The 21803-nt window shown below is 47.4% G+C and overlaps 1 protein-coding gene across 8 annotated transcripts in view; it reads right to left on the minus strand.

Annotated features, from left to right (window-relative positions):
• MGAT1 (alpha-1,3-mannosyl-glycoprotein 2-beta-N-acetylglucosaminyltransferase) overlaps positions 1-21454 on the minus strand; it is a 39701-nt gene extending 18247 nt beyond the window's left edge. For 2 of the 8 annotated variants that reach the window (XR_007413873.1, XR_007413871.1), the window contains exons 1-2: positions 21234-21454; positions 19942-20372 (exon numbers count right to left, since the gene is read on the minus strand). Coding sequence is in view for 5 of the 8 variants with exons in the window: in XM_025446796.3 (XP_025302581.1) it covers positions 8087-9430 (1344 nt within the window). In the remaining 3 variants the exon portion in view is untranslated. Of the gene's footprint in view, positions 1-6959; positions 9554-12233; positions 12494-14265; positions 14370-15033; positions 15525-19941; positions 20373-20588; positions 21089-21233 lie in introns of those variants that run through there. The other 6 variants (XM_025446796.3, XR_007413872.1, XM_025446795.3 and 3 more) reach the window with 6 other exon arrangements.
• Between the last annotated feature and the right edge of the window lie 349 nt (positions 21455-21803).

Consider the following 21803-nt stretch of genomic DNA (forward strand, 5'->3'; position numbering starts at 1 on the left):
CTGGGGGCATCACAATGCCAGATTTCAGGTTGTACTATAAAGCTGTGGTCATCAAGTCAGTGTGGCACTGGCAAAAAACAGACACATAGATCAATGGAACAGAATAGAGAATCCGGAAGTGGAACCTCAACTTTATGGTCAACTAATATTTGACAAAGGGGGAAAGACTATCCACTGGAAAAAAGACAGTCTCTTCAATAAATGGTGCTGGGAAAATTGGACATCCACATGCAGAAGAATGAAACTAGACCACTCTCTTGCACCAGCACCATACACAAAGATAAACTTAAAATGGATGAAAGATCTAAATGTGAGACAAGATTCCATCAAAATCCTAGAGGAGAACACAAGCAACACCCTTTTTGAACTCGGCCACAGTAACTTCTTGCAAGATACATCCACGAAGGCAAAAGAAACAAAAGCAAAAATGAACTATTGGGACTTCATCCAGATAAGAAGCTTTTGCACAGCAAAGGATACAGTCAACAAAACTCAAAGACAACCTACAGAATGGGAGAAGATATTTGCAAATGACATATCAGATAAAGGGCTAGTTTCCAAGATCTATAAAGAACTTATTAAACTCAACAGCAAAGAGACAAACAATCCAATCATGAAATGGGCAAAAGACATGAAGAGAAATCTCACAGAGAAAGACATAGACATGGCCAACACGCACATGAGAAAATGCTCTGCATCACTTGCCATCAGGGAAATACATATCAAAACCACAAATCAAAACCTCACACCAGTGAGAATGGGGAAAATTAACAAGGCAGGAAACCACAAATGTTGGAGAGGATGCGGAGAAAAGGGAACCCTCCTGCACTGTTGGTGGGAATGTGAACTGGTATAGCCACTCTGGAAAACTGTGTGGAGGTTCTTCAAAGAGTTAAAAATAGACCTGCCCTACGACCCAGCAATTGCACTGCTGGGGATTTACCCCAAAGATACAGTTGCAATTGAAACGCCGGGACACCTGCACCCCGATGTTTCTAGCAGCAATGTCCACAATAGCCAAACTGTGGAAGGAGCTTCGGTGTCCATCGAAAGATGAATGGATAAAGAAGATGTGGTTTATGTATACAATGGAATATTACTCAGCCTTTAGAAACGACAAATACCCGCCATTTGCTTCAACGTGGATAGAACTGGAGGGTATTATGCTGAGTGAAATAAGTCAATCGGAGAAGGACAAACATTATATGGTCTCATTCATTTGGGGAGTATAAAAAATAGTGAAACAGAATAAAGGGGAAAGGAGAAAAAATGGGTAGGAAATATCAGAAAGGGAGACAGAACATGAGAGACTCCTAACTGGATAAAGAACTAGGGGTGGTGGAAGGGCAGGTGGGAGGGGGTTGGTGTCACTGGGTGATGGGCACTGAGGGGGGCACTTGATGGGATGAACACTGGGTGTTATTCTATATGTTGGCAAATTGAACACCAATGAAAAATAAATTATTTTAAAAAAAAGAAAATGCTGGCACTCTTGTTGATGGCCTGGTACATGCTCAGGTGGCTGGTGTTGCGGCTGGAGAGACCCCTCTTCACTCTGCTTATGTAACAAATCTTTCATTTTTAAAGACCTTATATTGGTAAATTAGTATTTATTCACATAAAAACTGAGAGGAAGCCACAGAGAGTTCCAATACTTCTTCCACACATGCATAGGCAGTGGTCACAAGAATGTAAATCCCTCCCCCTTCTCTTGGAAAGAAATAATGGTAGGAAGAATACCACCAAAAAAAAAAAAAAAAAAAAGAATAACAACATCAAATGGGGATCAGTCAGAATGTGCCAGGCCAACTTTTCCTGGAGGCTCTCCTACAACAGTGAAACCAGCAGGCAGAGGGTCCAGGGAGAATGTGGGGTATACACTGTCAAAAACAGGCAAGGAGGGGCACCTGGGTGGCTCAGTGGGTCAGACAGCTGACCCTTGGTTTCAGCTCAGGTCATGTTCTCAGGGCCTGGGACCAAGTCCCACATTGTATTGTATTGTATTGGATTGGATTGGATTGGATTTTTTTAAATTTATTTTATTTTTTATAGTTATCATGTTGTATATCACATCCAGGAACTTATTTATCTTCCAATTGGAAGTTTGTGCCTTTTGACTTCCTTTCCCTCACTGGTTTTAATTTTATCCCTTTGTCCCTCCAGCACTCAATTCCTGGGCCGCAGGGTTAATGACCAAATAACAGGATGACAAGAAAACAAGACGCCTAGATATTCCAGGAGCTTAACAATCAAGACACAGCTGACCTGTCCCCCTCTCCCTCACAAATTTCCAGTTTCTTCTGCTGAATGAAAAGCACTCTGGGCCCATTCACAGCTTTTCATGTGCCTCTTCTTTTCTCACTTTCTTACTAACCGGTCAGCAACGAGAGTTCAAAGGTCTTGGAATAAAGGCTGAGATCCGTTGTCTGTTTGAGAATCCTGAGGTCTGGGACGGAATCCTGAGGTCTGGTTCATGGTCACACAGTGAACAAGGAGTGGGCCAGGACGAAATAGCCACAATGCCATGAAGGGAAACTCCCAGAAGATACTTAGTATAGAGGCAATCACTCAGATCGTGCTCAAATCCTGAATGTAGAATTTTGCAGGGGGTCTGCTTGTGGATTCTCCCTCTCCTTCTCTGTCTGCTCTTCTTCTATGCTTTTGTGCCCAATCTCTCTCTAAAACAAATAAGTCAATCTTTTTTTAAAAAACACTTAAGGAGAAATAACCTGCTCCCTTGTCAATAGGCATTTCTGGGGCTAAGTGGCCTTTAAGATTTTCAGTTGTCATGTATGACCCTGGGAAAGCCTAGCCCCCTTAAGCACATTGGTTATGATTCTCACGCAGTCCACTAGGATTAGGGCCATAGGAAGCTTAAACTCTGCCCCTCTCCAGGTCAAGTTTCCTAATGCAGTCCTCAAAATCTCCCCATCATCCTCTCCTCTCATATCCTCTCCATCACTCACAAGTTCAGCCTCCCAAGCCTGGTGTGTGCCAGAGGTCCCAAACTTCCCACACAATCACTGCCTTCTTCCTTGGTAAAAGGAATCATAATTTGATTCTGCTGAATAGTTACTTTTTGCAGCAGACTAGTATGTCTGTGTGATCCAGTTCCAGCTAGGGAGTTGTATAATCAGGGTATTTGCTGGCTTCCAAGAAAGGAGCACTGGCAGCAGGAATTCACCTTTTGCCCTTCTTCCTTCTTCTTTTTTCCTTCTCAAATGTGAGCACTTTGATTAGAGCTCCTGCAGTCAAAGAGTAACTTCTAGGATGGAAGCTTCATGCTAAGGAGACAGAGAGACAAGACAGCTGGGCCCCTGATGACACAGGAATAGTCATGCTGCCCTACAGTACCTAGCTTTCACATAAGGCACTGTGATTAAAGTTTTCTGCTGTATGTAGCTGAATCTAATTCAATATACTGTCTCATCGTTTTAGTATAAAGAGCCATATTTCAAGTAAGCTGAAGGGACAGTGGGGGAGAGAGGAACAGCCTTGGGACCACCCAGGCCCCTTTCTCTCAAAAGCAATGTCTGCTTCCTCCCACCATAAGGCAGGATCAAAAATGAAACCAAGGAAAAGAGAGCACCAGAGACAGAGATTTCTCTAGGATCTGGACAGTTGTTTTCATACATATTAATCTCCACAACCACCCCAAAGGGAGGCACTATTGTCCCTGCCTCACAGGAAGAGGCTCTGGCAGGACAAGTAGCTGGTACAGAATCAGATGTAAAAGCAGTGAGCCAGAGCTGGGTCCAGCTTAAGTCCTTCACATGCCAGACCTGGTCTCTGTGCCTCAGAACAAGAGGTGGTGGTCATCCTCTCACCTCTGCTCCAAGTATAAACTCTCTGTGATTGTCACCCAGAAAGTAAATGGGACAATAGATGGAGATTCAAGGGCCCCACTGAAGGCAAACCACTGATCTCTACAGAAATCCTGTCAGGAAGCCTGATATCCAGCATTTGTTAAAGAGTATTAAGAAAGAGGGTAAATGAGGAAAATTATGGTGAAGGTAAATATTTGACATGGTTATGAGACAATGTATAGGGGGTATATAAATGTTCAACTCAGATAAGGCTAAATAAATATTTCTGTATTTTTGTTATTGATAAATGTTTTATTCATTCATTCATACATTCATTTTGCAAGAAATGATGTTATTGAAAAATAAATGTTTTATTCATTCATTCATTCATTCATTCATTCATTCATTCATACATTCATTTTGCAAGAAAGAAACCTGGTAGGTATAAAGAGAGATGAAGAGGAATGTGGAAGTGTGAATGTTTCTATTACTATCTGCTTTCTGGTTTTCTAAAATGAACAGGTATTGCTTTTGTAATAAGAAAAAAGGAAATTATACCTTTCATTTTAAAAGGGCATTGTATCTGACATTAAACACAGACTCCTCCAACCCAGCCAGGGCCCCAGCCTCCACCCCTGCTCCCACCCGTGGTCCTTACTCTGCCCTGGTGCCCAGGACCCACTCCTAGCCCTGGCCTCTCAGCCCTGGCAGGATTCTGAACATACTCGGGTGGGTCAGCTCAGGGAGAACACAAAGACTCATTTGTCCACACTGAATGTGATCCACCTCACAAATGAGATTCCACTAAGATGACCCAGTAAAGGGAGAAAACTAAAAAAGAAACAATAGATCCAAAGTGGAGTCACTTGTGTTAAACCTGTCACTAAACAGGGCCTAATTCCTAACTGATTGCAGTTTCAATCTTCCCCAGGAATGTAGTTTTAACTAGTTTGGAATTTCCTGGTCAGCACTGATGAAGGAATCCACCAAAGGGAGGTGACCTTGCCCAAAATAACAGTTTTTGTCTGACTACCTTGTCCTGCCTTTCTTAGCCTTTTAAAGCTTGTCTCTACTTGCTAGATGGGATTCTACCCAATCATGAATTGTTCAATAAGGCCAATTAGATCTTTAAAATTTACTTGATTAAATATTTGCTATTTAACAATGGCAAAGGCCAAGAGACTGGTGGAAGGAAGATTCATGGTGGAAATGCAGAATCACTGTTCTCAGGAACCAGGGGCAGGAGGACGGCAGTAAGTGGAGGAAGGGCTGTGGATTACAGGCAGAGGCAGAAGTGCAAAGGCCAAGTCAGGGTATTGGCCTGGCTGAGAGCTGCTGGGCCAAGTCTTTTGTAGGCAGCTGAGACCCTGCATACCACTGAGAACTTCCACCTGCAGGAACTTGCAGCCTGCACCAGCCATGCTAGTTGGTCACCAGCTATTTCAGTGAGGGCCCACCTGGCAGGGGTGCTGAAGTGAGCTAGGTGAACTCTTTGGAATTACCTTTACATCTCTGAACTGAAGGTTAATCCTGAAATATTTAATGCATGGTACTTTTGCATTTGGTATTTCTACACGTTTTGCATCTGCAGGAGGATCATGGTTCTGAATGGATGGCAGCCATGTACGTATGAATCACCCCTGAAAATGATTCAACAGGGTAAATGTGGCCTGAGGACCTACATCAAAAGGAAAAGAAACGACACAGAGACATCTAAAGTTCTCCTTGCTTCAGGAGAAACCTGAGGAATCTTCTAAGAGTGGCATTTCCTCTGAAATCTCTCCTGGAGGGCTGCCCCTGCCAGCCCACCATCTTAGGCAAACCAGGAAGTCCGGTCCCATTCACTACCCTGGGGCTTGAAGGTCAGGAGACCAAAGTACAAAGGAGGCTGAGGAGGCCATCCTGAAGGAGGGTAGTAAAGGATAGAAAGGGAATAGTCCAGTGTTAGGTGGTAGTTAAAAGCATGGGCCCCATTCAGATCCACCACTCCACCCAACCATATGTGTGACCCTGGGCAAAGAAACCTCTATGTGCCCATTTCCTCATCTCTGAAACAGGAGTTCTTATCACCAATTGCTTTGAGGATTAAATGAGTTAATGTTAACTACGGAGCACACAGGACAATGCACTTGGTGAGCAATGGTTTGGTACATTTAGTGCTAAGAACATGGAATTTGGCAGCCAAAGTGCTCCTGGCGCCGGTGTGTTGGGCCAGATTCAGTGCCTCACTGGACCTGTCACTATCCACAAATCATGGATAATGACCATCTCCCTACCCCAAAACAGAGTTAAATTAATCCACCTAGGAGCACATGGGAAGACAAAACTAGCTCTACAAAAATCTAAAAGGTTAAAATTAATGTCTGACCACGGTTCCCTCGGCACACTCAGCATTCTTAAGCCCAGGAAAAGGGAAGCCAGAGCTACTCCCTTTCTGACCCGGTGACCTCACTCCCTCCACAGTTCATACATGTTAATCTCTCATGTTAATGGTATCTGTGAACAAAGTCACCTACGCAGAGTTTTCAAATCCACTAATAAAACATAAAAAAAAAAAAAAAAATACAGAACCGAAACTCTCAGAATGTGTTTTACATGATCTAAGTTTCAGTAAGTTTGCCAGCTCCATGTGCGTGTTCTAGGTGGCAGCACAAAAGGCATCCTCACTGGGATCATGGTCAGGTCTCTGAATGTCACTGACAGAGCTTACCCTGGCATCAGCTCAGCATCCGGGAGCTCAGGAAGCACCCCAGGAGGCCCAGGAAATGGAGTCTGTGCCACTGGGGAGCACCCAGCACATAGACCTGCTTTATCAAGGACTGCCTGGGTTCTCTCAGACCAGGCCTTCAGGCTTACAGCAAGCTCAAATCCACTAAGGGTTCACAGCCCAACTCCAGAGATTAGCAGCAGGTGACTATAGCCTGGGACCCCCTCCACCTCCAAGCCTGGCCTTTCTTTCACACTCAACCCCTCCCAGCTCCCGTCTTCTGGTCATCTGCTTTCTTCCTTTAGCTGATCCACTTCCTCCTGCCATCCAGGCCTTTCCTTCAGTCCTGTTCTTCCTTCTTTTTCCTTCTTCTTGACTCTTCACCAACTTCTCTACTCCTCCTCCTGTCCCAGGACATATAAACACACACACATACAAACACACAGTTTTTCAGACAATTCAGCCTTTATTTTTGAAAATAATTCTGTAGCTTCAACTTTCTTCCAGGAATTGAGGTCAGGCCAGAAGCAAAAACACACACATTGCTCTCCAATCTGCCATCCTCATCCTAATCTGAGCAGACAAGGGAATGCCCAGGGTCTGCTAGAAGAGGAAGGCAGGAGCCATCCTGACTTGGCTGCTCTACCGCTCACCCTGAGAGGGCCACCAGAAGCCTCAACCTTCATGGAGGAGCCTGTGCACCAAACACCAGGGGCAAGGGGACACAAGGAGCTAATAATCTCTCTTCCAAAAAGCCAGCATGAAACCTCCTACAGTAATGGAGAAGGGATCCGTTTTTAGAAAGGCCAGGATCCAGGAACAGAGTCTGTTTCTTTGAGGCAGGATGAGGGAGGCATGTCCTATTACACAAAGGCTTTCCCCTACCACCTTTCCCTCCATTCCTCAGATAAGCTGAGGAGAGGTCTTGTTTCTCTCTTCAACTTTTCATCTTAGAATCACAAACTGCTAAGCTGCAAGGAAAGAAGAGCAGAAAGGAGGTCAGGGATAAGGAGACAGGTAAAGAGAAATAAGGGTGGGTGGCAATAAACCCTGAATGCCTAACAGCTCCGCCCAGACTCTGATGAAACCCCTTTGGTTAGTCTCATTTTGGCCATAGGTAAGTCCCCTTTTCAAATAAGCCAACAACCCCTCAAACTGGGGGAAGGTGGGAATGGGGAGCAAATATAAGGGGATGAGCTCATACCCTGGTTGGAAGAGCAAGGACAAGGAAAATGAGAGCTGGTCAAGAGAGCTGCCAACCTCTCTACAGATGCTCTAGGAGAAAACCTGGAACATGGAAGTCTGTGGCTCCCACATGCCCAAGTCTCTCCCTACCACACAGTGGTTTCTTGCTTAATACCACCCAACGTACTCCAGATAGTTTCCCGACTTGACCCCCTTGAGAACAGGAGAATAACTCTCACCCTATCCTCTGTGCTCCTGAATGCCACTCGAAAAAAGAAAACAAAAGATAAAGATAAATGTACCCAAGAGAGACACAAAGAGGACGATGCAGCCCATCTCAGCCCATGATATGACAAGGAAGATGCCCAGGAGGGACAGGCAGGCGCTGCTAATTCCAGCTAGGATCATAGCCATCCCACGTCTGTGGGGGGGCCAGGTGGACACGGCGGCCCCGGAACAGGAAGCTGACAATGCCCCGGTAGCCGGCCCTGGGGACACCGGACTTGAGGTCGTCCATGACTCCCAGAGCTTTGGCAAAGGCCTTGAAGCTGTCCCTGCCGGTGTACTGGACCCGCACTTCCCCCAGCTCGCTGCGCTCACTGGTCCTCACTTTTTCCACCTGCAGCAGGGGAGCCCCATAGACGCGGGCAAGGAAATCTCGGTCATAGGTCTCCTGCCGTAAGTATGACAGATCCAGCTGGGTGAAGGGCACAAAGTGCTGGTTCAGCTTAATGAATTTGAGGTGCTGGTCAAAGAACTGCCCATGGCTCACACCCTTGCGGCCAAAGGTCATCGTTCTGGAGATCTCAGGCCGCACACAGGCCCTGCCCTGCCGCTGCTCAGGCCTACGCATCCAGTCGTCCCAAAAGGCCCTGGGCCACTTGGGCTCCAGTTCGGCCCAGAGCTCGGCCAGCAGCAGCCAGCCCAGGCCAGGGAAGAAGTCAGTGCGGTACAGCAGCTCTGGCTTGCTGGAGTCCACCATCTGCTCCTTGCCGTTGTCATTCCAGGCAGACACACACCACAGGGAGGGGTCGGCCCTCAGCAGCGGGTATGTGGCCTGAAAGTACTCAAAGAAGTCTGGAGCCACCTCCAGGTCGTCCTCCACCACCACCGCTGCTGGGAACTTAAACTTGTGGAAGACCTGGCCCAGCGCCCAGCGGTAGTGCCGCGCAATCTTGTAGTAGCCCTGGAACTTGCGGTGGTCTGGGGGCACCGTGATGCTACTCAGGTCTGGCTGCCGGATGTGCGTGATGGCACTGCCGTAGGAGGCGATGACCTGGGCCGTTTCCTCATGCCCGCAGTCCTGACTGACAATTATGGGGAAGTGTTCGGCTGAGGGCCGGTAATGCAGCAGCTTGTCCAGGCAGCGCCGGACAGTGCTGCGGTCACAGGCGATGACCAGGATGGGGATCACAGCTGGTGGGGAGGACACAGGCACACGCGGTGGGGCAGGTGGAGCAGCAGTGGGCACCCTCCACCGCTGGCTCCACCGAGCATGATGCTCCCTGATCTGCTGCAACAGCCCTCTCTGGCGCTCCAACTCCACCTCTGCATCCTCGGCTAGACGGATCACCTCCCGGGTGAGGCTGGCGGGGTCATCATCGAGAGCGCTGTCTGAGGGCAGCCTGCTGGGTGACGGGCGCGTCCAGAAGAAAAGGAGCAGCAGGGCATTCCAGGCCACAAAGAGGATGGCGCCCCACAGCACAAGCCCAGCAGATTGCTTCTTCAGCATCCTGGCCCCCACAGGGGAGGGCAGCAAGGGTGGGGCTCGAGGCTGCCCTTTGCTTGCCTAGTTTACTTCCACAGCCCTAGGGATGCTTTCTCTGGCCTTTGGAAACAGGAAGCAGCCATGCACCTGAGGAGAAGACAAACAAAACCAACCTTCATCACAAAGGCATGCAGCTCTCCTGGGGGTGGAGGAATGGGGCCTGAAGGGGCATCCAAGAATAGGAGAAACAGTAGGGCAAGTGGGAGGCCAAGAGGTTGACTCCAGAGCTCTCTTAGAAATGAGCTGCCCATCTCTTAATCTGGGATAAAGAGGATAGGACAACACACTTCCCCCACTCCAAAATGAGTCCATGAGCCTCAGAAAAGCAATATGGTTTGAGTGAGAAATAAAGCGTGATGTTGTCAAGGAGGAAGCAACAGAACCCTACTTTTCCTCCCATACGTGAAAGACTTCAGTTTCAACTTCTCTGCAGAGTTTTAGGGGCAAGGATGGAGGTGAGTCTTTCTGCCTCCCATTCCTCAAATCAAATTGCTCACAGATTACTGATTTTAAAACCCTAATATTAGGGGTGCCTGGGAAGCTCAGTCAGTTAAGCATAGGACTCTTGGTACCAGCTCAGGTCTTGATCTCAGGGTGGTGAGATCAAGCCCCAGAGGGGCTCCAGGCTCAGCAGGGAGCCTGCTCCAATTTCTCTCCCTCTGCCCCTAGCTCACAGGCCCACGCTTTCGCTCTCTCAAATAAATAAATAAAATCTTTAAAAAAATAAAAATAAAAACTCTTAATATCACACCTCTAGGCTAAAGTCAGACCTTATCTAATAAGGAAGCACTAGCGGCATTCCCACAAAAGTCAGGGGCAAAGCCAAGCTGCCCACCATCTATATGACAATTTAACATTCTCTTGGAGGGATCAGCCAATGTGAATGGACTACAGAAGTGGAAAAAGAAGCATGACTATCTATTTGTTGATACTGTAAGAATATGCCTGGGAAACTGATAGAATCAATGATAAACCCAAACAACTGAAGAATTGAGCATAGTAGCAGGATATAAAACTAACAGGCACAAATCAGTAGCCTTCCTATACACAAAAAATAACTCATTAGAAGTCACAATGCTTGAGAAAACCCTATTTACAACAGCCATAAAAATTATAAACTATGTAAGAATAAACTTAACAAGGAATATTCAAAACCTACATGAGCAAGGTTTTGCTCATTAGCCTACCAACCATTAAAATACTACACATTACAAAGCTTCTATAATTAAAACGATGTGATGCTAGTAGGTAAATAAATAGATCCAAAGGAATACAATTTAAACTACAAAAACAGACCCAAATATGTGTAGAAACCCAATAGAAGATACAGGTGATATTTAAAATTACTAAGGCAAAAAAAATGGTCTATTAGTTGTTATAACAACTATACAGCTATTTGGAAAAACAAAATTATATAACTGTACAGAATAACTCCCAAGTGGATTAGAGTTCTAAATATAAAAAATCTAACTATACAAGTGCTAGAAGAAAATACACATCAATTCCTCTATAACCTGCATACAAAAAAAGGCTAAGTTTGATTCAAAATCTAGATGCAGTAATAAGTAAAACACTTGCACGATATAAACACAATTGGCCAAGTTGAAAGACAAACTGGGAGAGAATATTTGCAATATATATCACAAATAAAAAGCCAATAGTCTGACAAAAAACTTTTAAACTGAGGGGGTAAAAAGCCAAAACTCCTTATCTTTAGTTAGACCAGGGCAATTCACAAAAAGATACTGAATTGGTCCTTGGGTACATGAAAAGATACTCAATTTCACTTATAGTAAGAAAAATGCAAATTAAACTATACTAAGATAAAATTTCTTACTCATCAGATGCAAAAATTCAAACAGTTGTCCTTCTTTTAAAAGTTTCAAGTGGAAAACAAGTTCTGATCATCCAAAGATGATCACCACATATTCACCTCACATGCTCTTCTTAACAAAGATGTAAGGCCATTCCTCTCAGTAGAGGTGAGGGATGTGGGGTCTCTGTTCCCTCTCTTTGATCTGTGACTATCAAGGAAGTGATCATGCAAGATTTGCAAAACTAGTCCACGAAAGGCAATACACGGGCACCTGGGTGGCTCAGTGGTTGAGCATCTGCCTTTGGTTCAGGCCATGATCCTAAGGTCCTGGGATGGAATTCCACATTGGGCTCCCTGCAGGAGCCTGCTTCTCATTTGGCCTATGTCTCTGCCTCTCTCTCATGTCTCTCATGAATAAATAAATAAAATCTTTAAAAAAGAAAATAAAAGAAAGAAAGGCGATACAGTTTCCACCTGTTGCTGCTGAGATGCATGCTCTTTGAATATGGCCACAAAGGTTAGAGGAAACCCAAGCCACACGGATAGAACACCTACAGGTATTCCAGCTCACAATCCAAGCTAAGGTTCTAGCCAACAGCAAGCATCAACCACTAGACATGGGAGGAAGCCTTTCAGATGATCCCAGCTCTGGCCACATCAGACTGCAACTGCATGAAAGACCACGAGCAAGAACCACATAGCTAAGATAGAAATAAAATGATTCTGCTGTTTTAAACCATTAAGTTCTGGGGTGATGTGTGATACAACAATAAGTACCTGAAATAATGAGTAAAACAGAATCTATGTACCCTTGATAAGCACAGCAAAGTGTTCCTTCTGTCCTCTGTGCTCAGGCCCCAAGTTCAAAATCTGAGGGCCTGCTTCCATTCATATTACCTTCCTTATCAGTAACTATTATTGAAAAATAAAAAAAACACTTAAGGGCTTAAATCAATAGCAATCATTTATTTCCTCTCAGTTTCAACAGGTCAGAAATTTGGACAGTGAGGTGCAGAGGGGATGACATGTCTCTGCTCCATGATGTCTGGGACCTCAGCTAGAAGACTCAAAAGCTGAGGGGTTGATTCCCCCTCAAAGGCATATTCTGTCACACATCTGCAGGTTGATGTTAGCATGGTTAGCTGGAGTGCTAGCTGCAACACCTCCATGTAGTCTCTTCACTTGGCCTGGGTTTCCTCTGAACTTGATGGCTGGGTTCCAAAGATGAGTGTCCCAAAAAAGAGAGTAAACCAGGTGAAACTGTATCCTTTTCATGATCTAGCCTTGGATCACTTCTGCCTTTTACTTGTAGGTCAGAGGAATCATGAGTCCCTAACCACACTCCAAGGGAGAAAACCACAGATCTCACCACTTGTGAGTGGAGAACAATGTCCAATTCTAACAAGAGGAATGGGATATTTATGGGATGACCAATTTGGGAAAATACAATGTGCCACATCTTCCTTTTCTAAAATGCAATAGTCCTTAACCTTGAACTGAGTTTCTATGTTCTGTTATTAATGACATTTGCCTGCAAGGAACAGATTCAAAACTCGTTCTGATATGCTAGTTTTCACACTCTTTCAGGTAAGTGACACAGCTGATCCACACCACCAAGTACAAAGACATCTGCACTGTGGTAGGAGATGAAGAGTATTTTTTTTTTAAAGATTTTATTTATTTATTCATCAGAATACACAGAGAGGAGAGAGAGAGGCAGAGACACAGGCAGAGGGAGAAGCAGGCCCCATGCAGGGAGCCTGACGTGGGACTCGATCCCTGGTCTCTGGGATCACACCCTGGACTGAAGGCGGCACTAAACCGCTGAGCCACCGGGGCTGCCCTGAAGAGTATTTTTAATGTGTAAAACCCTCAGCCAAATCCCAGGAGGCTCTGAGCGGGTCCCACCAAGCCCTGTAGGTCTCAATTTCTTCTCTGAAGGACTGTCTAGAAGCTGTGAGATCCTTTCTAACACTGATTCCATGGTATTCTGCAGCCAGTGCCTCCTCATCCCCCTTCCTGGCCCTGGTAAAAATATTATTTAAACAGCAAGATACCAGATTGTCAACTTCCTTTCATAAGCAAGGAATTTTGAAAAAAATTCCTAATGAATTTTTAATTTATTTATGATAGTCACACAGAGAGAGAGAGAGAGAGAGAGAGAGAAGCAGAGACACAGGCAGAGGGAGAAGCAGGCTCCACGCACCGGGAGCCCGACGTGGGATTCGATCCCGGGTCTCCAGGATCGCGCCCTGGGCCAAAGCCAGGCACTAAAGCACTGCGCCACCCAGGGATCCCCATAAGCAATAATGAAGAAATCATACTTAGCTTCAAAAAAAGTATGGGAGTTAAGTAATATTGACAGGCTTTCCTTTCTACCTTTGTCTTGCTAAGTATGTTAAAAAGCACTGCCTAAAAAATTCAAAGTATGAAATACACTACAGTTAATGGAGACCTAACTGATTTACTTTCTTGTTCATTATTAGACTTCTGCTAGACTCCCACATCATGTATCAGGCTCCATACTTTCACAAGGACGGAAGAAATGAAAAGAAGTCGAGAAGATACACTAAATAATTCAAGAGCTTAGAGCATAAGACCTATGAGGAAGGGATGCAGGTTATTCATCCTGAAAAAGGAAAGACTAAAAGGAAGTATGATGTTAGTGCACCAAAAAAGCATGAAGGCCTGAGAAACCCGGTAACTTTGGGCAAGTTGCTGGACCCACTTGTATCTTAGTTCCCTTATTTGAACAGGGAAAGAGTTGATTTGGATCTTCCTCGGGTTCCCTGGCTTCTGATGATGAAAAGGATAGCGACAACTTTCCCAAAGTCCCAAACAGGAAGTGAGTTTAAGGTGTCACATATGCCACTGAGACTAAACATAACTTCAATGCTTCCTAACTCTGCGAAAAGAACACGGAAGCAGGAATCCAGAAGATCTCATGGGTCTCCAGTAACGGGGTCAGACAGGGGTGACTCACCATGGGAGGCAGACTGAAGGTATGTAAGCATCTAAAAGACTCCATGGTCTGAAAACTGCTACAAACGACAGAGAATAAAGCTGGATCTCTCAGCCAGTGATGATCTAAAGCAAAGAATAATTAAACAGGCCATAGGGGCAAGGGTTAACCAAGGTGGAAGCCTCACCCGGGGGCTGCCAACTAAGTACAAACGCCGATCAGCTGGCCACACAGCCTTTCTGCTCCGATTTGTAAGATGGGAGCCCTGTACATCTGAGGAGCCCCCAACACCCCACACCCTAACAGGTAGGAAAATGTTTTCTCTCCAATTTACTATTTTTACATTGAGTCCATTCTTCTTTGCGGCTGAGGGGAAAGAACCCTAGTTAGTACCAGTGGAAACTACCCTGGGGTGGAGTTTAGGGAAAGCGACCTCCCCTTCCCACTCCCCAAACCTCTCCAACAATCACACCTCCCGCAGCCCCGCACCCACGCACGCCCAACCACCAAGTTTCACAACGGCCTCCCTCCCCGCGGAGCCCGCCCTCCCTCCCGCAGCTGGAGGCCCGGGACTTCAAGAGCCCAACTCTAAGTTCCACTTCCCGGGTCGGGAGTGGTGCGCGGCCGAAGCCCGCGGCTTCCGGGCACCCGAAGCGCTCGGAGAAGAGCCGCTTCTCCAGCCGGGACCCAGCCCCTGGGGCGCCCTCTCCGCTCCCGCGGGGACCTCCATCCCCTCCCCGAGACAAGCCTCGGAACCGACGGACGCCGACGTTTCGGGCCCCTACTCACCGGGTCCTCCGCACTCCCTGGCCCTCAACTTGGAGCGCCCCGGAGCGCGAGGAACGAGCCCGGGGGCCCGGCGCGTTCCAACCACTCGCGCGGATGCCGGTGCCTACCTCCCGGCCGGCCCCTTCCTACATTCGCCCGGCCCGCCCGCCAGGCGAGCAACGTGGCCCTTCCCCGGGAAGGGCGGGACGGGGAAGGGCCGAGGGGCGGGACCTGCTGCCAGTACTCGCGGGGCCCCTTCCTCCTGGCCGGCCTCCTCCGCGGGGCTTGGCAGTTAGCAGCCGTCAGGATCCCAAGTTTTTCAGGGTTCCCAACCTCGGGAGGCGCTGTGTTGACAGTTGTTACACTGGGCCCTTCCCTGCTCACAACCCTGAACCCGACCCGGTGGAGACTTCCGGAGTTTTGCGCTCCCAAGCCCTACAGCCTCAAGGAGTTGATGGGGATCCCAACGTGAGGTGGGCCGGCCAGCCCCACAGCTCAGCTCTCATCAACCTGCTAAACTCGAGCTTCCTAGAGGGAGGAGTTGGGACAACGGAGGGGCCAAAGGGTGCAGCAGGGCTGTGAGGACAAGAACCACGGTACCAAAAAAAGACGCCAAAGAGGAAACACCTGCTGCCAAAAGCCGAAGGGGCCAGCTGTTTTCCATTTTTCTTTTTTTTTTTTTTAATACTTTGTTTTTTCCTTTCGATGTGGGGAATGAGAGCTGTTCGCTCTGAGTATAAGAGCAGAGACAGACTTGTTCTGGGATAAGAACCATGAGTCTTAAGGAGTAAAGGACTTAATCTTAGAATTTTGTGAAAGGGGGTGAGGCAGCACCCTGGAAAAGCCTTGATGTCTTCATCTAATCCTGGGAAGTGAGAATCTACTGGCTACTCATGCACACTCAGGCTAGGGCCAGCCCTACCATGTGACCAGGACACATTCTACAGGCACCGGGCCTTCCCCGAATCCACTTCCCTCTGTGTTTCACACAGCAGGCAGGAACTTAGCAGTGTGTGGTTACTGATTTTGCTTACGAACTTGTTTCTACAGGAAACCAGGAATCATGAACGGTTTTAGAGAAACAAAATGGCAGGGCCTCCTCCTCAGCCTGGAGCTAAGGAAATAAACTAGTTGTACAGAGGCCTCCACTTGTGGAACCCTCCCAGCAGTCTGCAGAGTGTGCATTAATTATCATCCCATTCTACAGATCAGGAGTGTGAATCTCAGAGTAAGTGCCAACTGGCTGAAGGTCACAAGACATGATGAAGGGCATGGCCAGGTTTAGACCCAGGCATTCATGCACTCATTCCTTCCTCTTATATATTCTTGGGTGCAAATGCTCTGAGATGGCCATGTGTCCAGAATGACAGGTGCACAGTGGGGCAGCAGGGAAGTCCTGGTAGAAGCAACTGGAGCTAGCCCTGAAGGAGCAGAGAAAAGAGCTGACACATCACTGAGGCTGGACTCTGTGTGTGTGTGTGTGTGTGTGTGTGTGTGTCCAAGGTCTCCAGCTGAGCTGACTTCATGGACCATGGTAAGAAATGCACGCCCACACTCATATGTCAGCCAGTAGCCACTGTCTCTGCACCTTTGCCCTCTCTTTATGCTTTCTTTATGAAGGGAATTGTGAGATATGGGAGACCTACACACTCACACTCCATGTCAAGGTAAGAAGGAAAATGATCATTCCTAAAAGTGTAACGAGTTGAGAAATACTGGTTTGTAGACCCAAGATATCAGGAGCTAAAATCACCCTCCAGGACAAAGGACATAGTGAGATGCTGAAAGGTAGGGAGGACCAACCAGCCCATGAGATGTAATGTTCCCATCTCTAACAATAATCCTTCTCTACTGAAGGCAGTTCAAAGAGGACAAGAATGGGGAACTGTTTGTGCACCATAACTCACATCCAATGACTACAATCCTTTGTTGAAATTCCAAGGCTCCCAGGAAGATCTAAGGGTAGAAATTCCCCAGCTGCAAAAGGACTATCCCAAGCAGAAAGAGCCTGGTTAGAGAAGTGGTTTGTGCTGAATTCTAGATGGAAACAAGAGAAAACATTTGGTCTGAGAGGTAAGAAGCCAGGGTGGTAAGTGCCACATTGACCTGGAAAAAGAGGCCCTGGGCTTTTGACGGAGATTTCATGAGGAGGTGTTTTTGGGGTGGGAAGTGGGGGCACAGGGAAGAAGGGCAGAAACAAGGAGCTAGGTGCCTGGATTCTGGGAATGAAATTGGAATCGGAGTATGTGAAAATGGAAGAAACAGGAAGATCTGCTCATGAGATAAGAGAGAATTAGAAGCAAAAATAGTGTATCCTGCTCACCCCCACTACCTCCGAGAGAAGACTGGAGAGATGAGGAGAAGGAAGTGAAAATTGTTCCAACTTCCCATAAACCATACCTAAGATACCTGAAATTGTTTACAATTTGGAAAGAATTCATGCTCTGAACTTAAGGCAGATTTTGGCTGGAAACTATCAGAAGTAAAATCAAAGGTTTAGATCTGTGTCTATTTTTCCTTCTCCCATTCTCCCAACATCCCTACTCCCCGTGGATACCCAGAGAAACAGCCCATCAAGATCAAAGAAAAAAGAGATGAATACAATGACCAGTGAGCATTATCTGTAAAACGAAACTTTTGGTTAGCCACATAGAATTCCTTTTGTATGACAGAATGGTATAAATAAATTCAGTTAAAACACATACATAACTTTTGGTTAGGTCTATCACTGGTCTTGGCTAAGTGGTCTGAGATCCTAGTATGAGGATGATGTGAGAAGGCAGATGACTGTCTTGAGAAGGCTGTCTTGTCAAAGGGTCAGGACTAGAGCTTTCAGTAAAAATGACAGAGGAGAGGAATTCTGGTTAAGTCTAGGAAGGAAATGTCTTACCAGAGATGCTGTCTGATAGGGCACTGAATTCCCCTCCCTGAAGGTTTGCAGCAGAATCCAGATGGCCCTTATCAGGTCAGATGCTGTAGACACAGCACCACACTGGGCAGGCAATTACAGTGTCTGCTTCTCCACACTTAGGAAAGCCCTTTATGCTCAGGGCTTCTGTAGCTTCCTTCCCCTTAAATATCAAACTGGGGAAATAATCCCTGTTCTCTTCCTTACAACAACATGGTGACAGAAAAGTGACACAACAGCCTGGACGCTTCATGTAACATGAACACCATGTAAATACAGCACAACTCTGTGGTACTTTAAATGCTTCTAAGTGCTCAGAGGCCTTCCAGGTAAGATGAGAGTTGCAGATGCATCCTGGACCAGGTATGCCTTGCAAGGACTGGCACCAGGAATTTGCTGGGCCCAGCTGGGGTAGGTGACATGCTACCCTGACATCCAGACCTTCTAAAGTAGAAGCTTGGCCTGAAAGGTATAGCCCCAAGTAAGCCTCACACCAGAGAAGAAACAGCTCACTACTGGGGGAAGGCAGGCAAGAAAAGAAGGAGGAGGGAAAAAGAAACTAAGTCATAAATACTATCATTTTCAGCTTGCAAAGGACCTTAGTTCTTGCTGCCAGCCCCCAATGAATATGAGATGTTACACATCCAGTGAGAGGCAAAGATATGCTAGAAGCCAGGCTTCCTGCCCCGGCACCAGGTCACCACAGCCCTCTATCAAAATTCTCAACACATCTCCTGTTTGTCGTCACTATGCCTATCTTGAACCGGAGTTCAAGGAAGGAGCAACAAGGAGTGACAAGAAGCAGTTCCCTGCTTAAATGGGAAGAGAACCTGCAAAAAATATAAAGGGCTAAAAAGATGGCAGTCCAAAAAAACTGTCATCTTAAAGAGCAGGAGAAAATACCAGGGTATGCCACCAGAAGAAAAGGCTCAGCAATTACTCCAAGAAATGGGGCTCTGTCTCCTAACCACACACTTGGCCCTTCAGACTTATACTTTCCTCCACCCCTCTTTAATCTGCTACCCCCAAGAAGCACACTTGTCACAAGTGTGGAGAGCCCTAAGGACCAGAATCCCTCAACCTAAGTTCTCCTGGACTTATGCACCTTTTCCACCATCACTTGATGATCTCAAGTACTGTTTAACAGCAACAAAATGAGATAAATTCAGGGTAGGCTTTTAATTGAAGACATCAAAGGTTTTTGCCAGTACACTAATTCAAGAAAAGAACAGAACCCCTAATTCAGTTTTTGTATGTAACAATTATACAAGCATCATCAAGCAATGTCAATGGTACTGTTTTACATGTACATGGCCCTGGATACTTTTCAAAATCTATCCTTTCGTTTGCTTCCAGTAACAACGTGTGAGAGATGTATAAAGTTAGTTATGCCCGTCTTTTGGGTGAACAAAACGTGGCAGAAATAAACTGACATATCTAGGGTGCACACTAACAAAGTCAGAGCTAGAATAAAAATTCAACTGATCTCAAACATGTATTCTGTTCCTCTGCTGTCACCTGAAGTTTCATGGCCTAAACCCCCTTATAGACAGAGGAGAAAGAGAGATAATTTAGGAAGTTATCTAGACCATCTTCAATCCTCCCCGCCAAGGCAGCTCTATTCAGTTAGTTCCCCAAAACACAGCAGCCTGCATCTGCCTGGGTAATCTAGAGTCTTACTTAGCCCTAATGTGTTGAATCAGCGTTAGCCCTTATAATCTAATTCAACCTCTCTTCAGAAGCCTAAATTGTTTTCATGTTCTCCTAGGCCTCATTTCACAACTGCCATTGCACACAACCCCTTAGAAGGTGCTCCTTCTGCCTGGGTAAAGAGAGGCTGGAAACAAGTCTGCATTCTAAGAGAGTGAAACAGATTGAAGCTTCCTTTGTACCCATGTGGTAAGGGTTCTCATCAGGCACTTCCTAAATGGCAGTGTCCCCAGATTTGCCCCACTGAACATTTTCTGCACAAGAGCAGCAAGCAAAAAGGCACCAAGTGGGAAGTGAGACACGAGACTTACCTTTCTTCTCTTCTCTTAGCTGCTACCCTGGAGATCACCAAACCCCCTTCCAGCAGTCCATTTCCAAAACTTAGAATACCAAATCAGATACACCAAAGTGCAGTTTCTCTCCTCTTATCCAGGTCCAAAGTCCATGGCTGAGTGGACTCTGAAGGGGAGGAGTCTGGGGGGGGGGGAAGGGGTATGTCCAGGCCCCTCCCCCCCCACTGCAGGGTTCAGTGTCCCTCTCAGGGGTCTGTTACATTCCTTCATTCAGCTGGTTTATTTAGCCCAGAGTCTGGTGTCTGGCAGATCCCAGGTTCTATCCCATCTCTTGCTCAGGGAAGGGAAGCCATCCACTGTGAGGGCCGGCCCGTCTGTCTTCTGCTGGGGTTCATGAGAAGAAACAAGCCATTGAACCGGCATGGCCAGAGGCTGATTTCAGTGTTAACCTGTGGAATATTTAGACATTATGACATTTTCTAATCTATTATTTGCCCAAATGGATTCCTAAGACCCCTTAACTAAATTGTTTTTTTGTACATTTTTTTATTGGAGTTCGATTTGCCAACATATAGCGTAACACCCAGTGCTCATCCCATCAAGTGCTCCCGTCAGTGCCCGTCACCCAGTCACCCCATCCCCCCGCCCACCTCTCCTTCCCTTACCTAAATTAGATTCCTTTACTCTGCTCTATCATCAATCGACTGTCTTGTAAAAAACAGAGAAAAGAACATCCTTCTCCCCGCTCTCTTGTTCTTGCCACACACTAATCTCCTGCATCTCCCAAGCTTCTTAGAGTGTTCAGTTTTTTAATCAGCTCTCCCTGAATGAACTAAATCCATCCCAGACCTAGATGCTGGCACCTTGCACATACATTCTTCGCTCCTTTCCCTTCACCCTCATCTCCCCCTCTGCCTCCAAGACTGTGCCAGGGATGTGATTCCTCATCTCAAACTCTTCCCGGGGCCACTGGGAGAACCGTCCTGGAATAGAGGCCTGAGTCCTGCCAGCAATAGCTACACAGTTGGGAAGACCCTTGCCAGTCGCCCCCTCCCTTCTAAATTCATTCCTAAAGGCGCGCGCGCGCACACACACACACACACACACACACACACACCCTTCCTTCCTGTAGGGGCGTGGCGTTCACATGACCCCCGCCCCCCGCCACGAGTTTAACTCCTCCCACCCTTCTCCTCCGAACCCAGTGCTCTGTGTTCGCCGCAGAAAGGAGTGACACTGCGACCCTCCCTGGTCGCCCCCGCCCGCACGCTCTACAGCCCGGACGACCCTCGCCCCATCTGCCTCGTTACCTGGGTCCCGCCGGCCGGGTGTCAGCCGGAAGCCGAGGCCCTCCCAGGTCCGAGTCCAGGCCCCAAGCTGGGTCCGGACAGGCGGCCCAGACCCCACCCCCTGGACCCGCGGCGGCCGGACCCTCCCCTCGCGCTCGGGTCCCCCCTCCCACCCTCCGCCGCATCCGCTTCCGCCCGTGGTCCGGAAGTGAGTCCGCAAGTGCCGCCTCCCCTGCTCTGGCCTCATTCTGCCACCGTACCCTTCTCCATCCCACCCACCACCACCGCCACCACGAGAGCGCGGGACGTGGGTCCGCACTGTTCCCAAGACTGAAGACGAGGCGTGGGCAGGGCCAGGTCTGAAACGGAACGGAGCTCGGGGCTACAGCACGAGAAGGGGCGGGGCACAGAGCACGGCGAAGGGCGGGAGCTCGCGTCGCTTCGCACAGCGCAGTGACAAGTGCGCATGCGTCCTGGCGCCTCGGCGGGTCTGCGGGTGGGACTGGGGCGGGGAGGGGGTGGGCAGCTTGGCCGCTGCTGGCCCGAGGTCGCCTAGCAACCGCCCGCGGACCGGAAGCTGCCGAGGGCTCC

This window comes from Canis lupus, chromosome 11 (genome assembly GCF_003254725.2).
Source record: "Canis lupus dingo isolate Sandy chromosome 11, ASM325472v2, whole genome shotgun sequence".
NCBI lineage: Eukaryota > Metazoa > Chordata > Mammalia > Carnivora > Canidae > Canis > Canis lupus.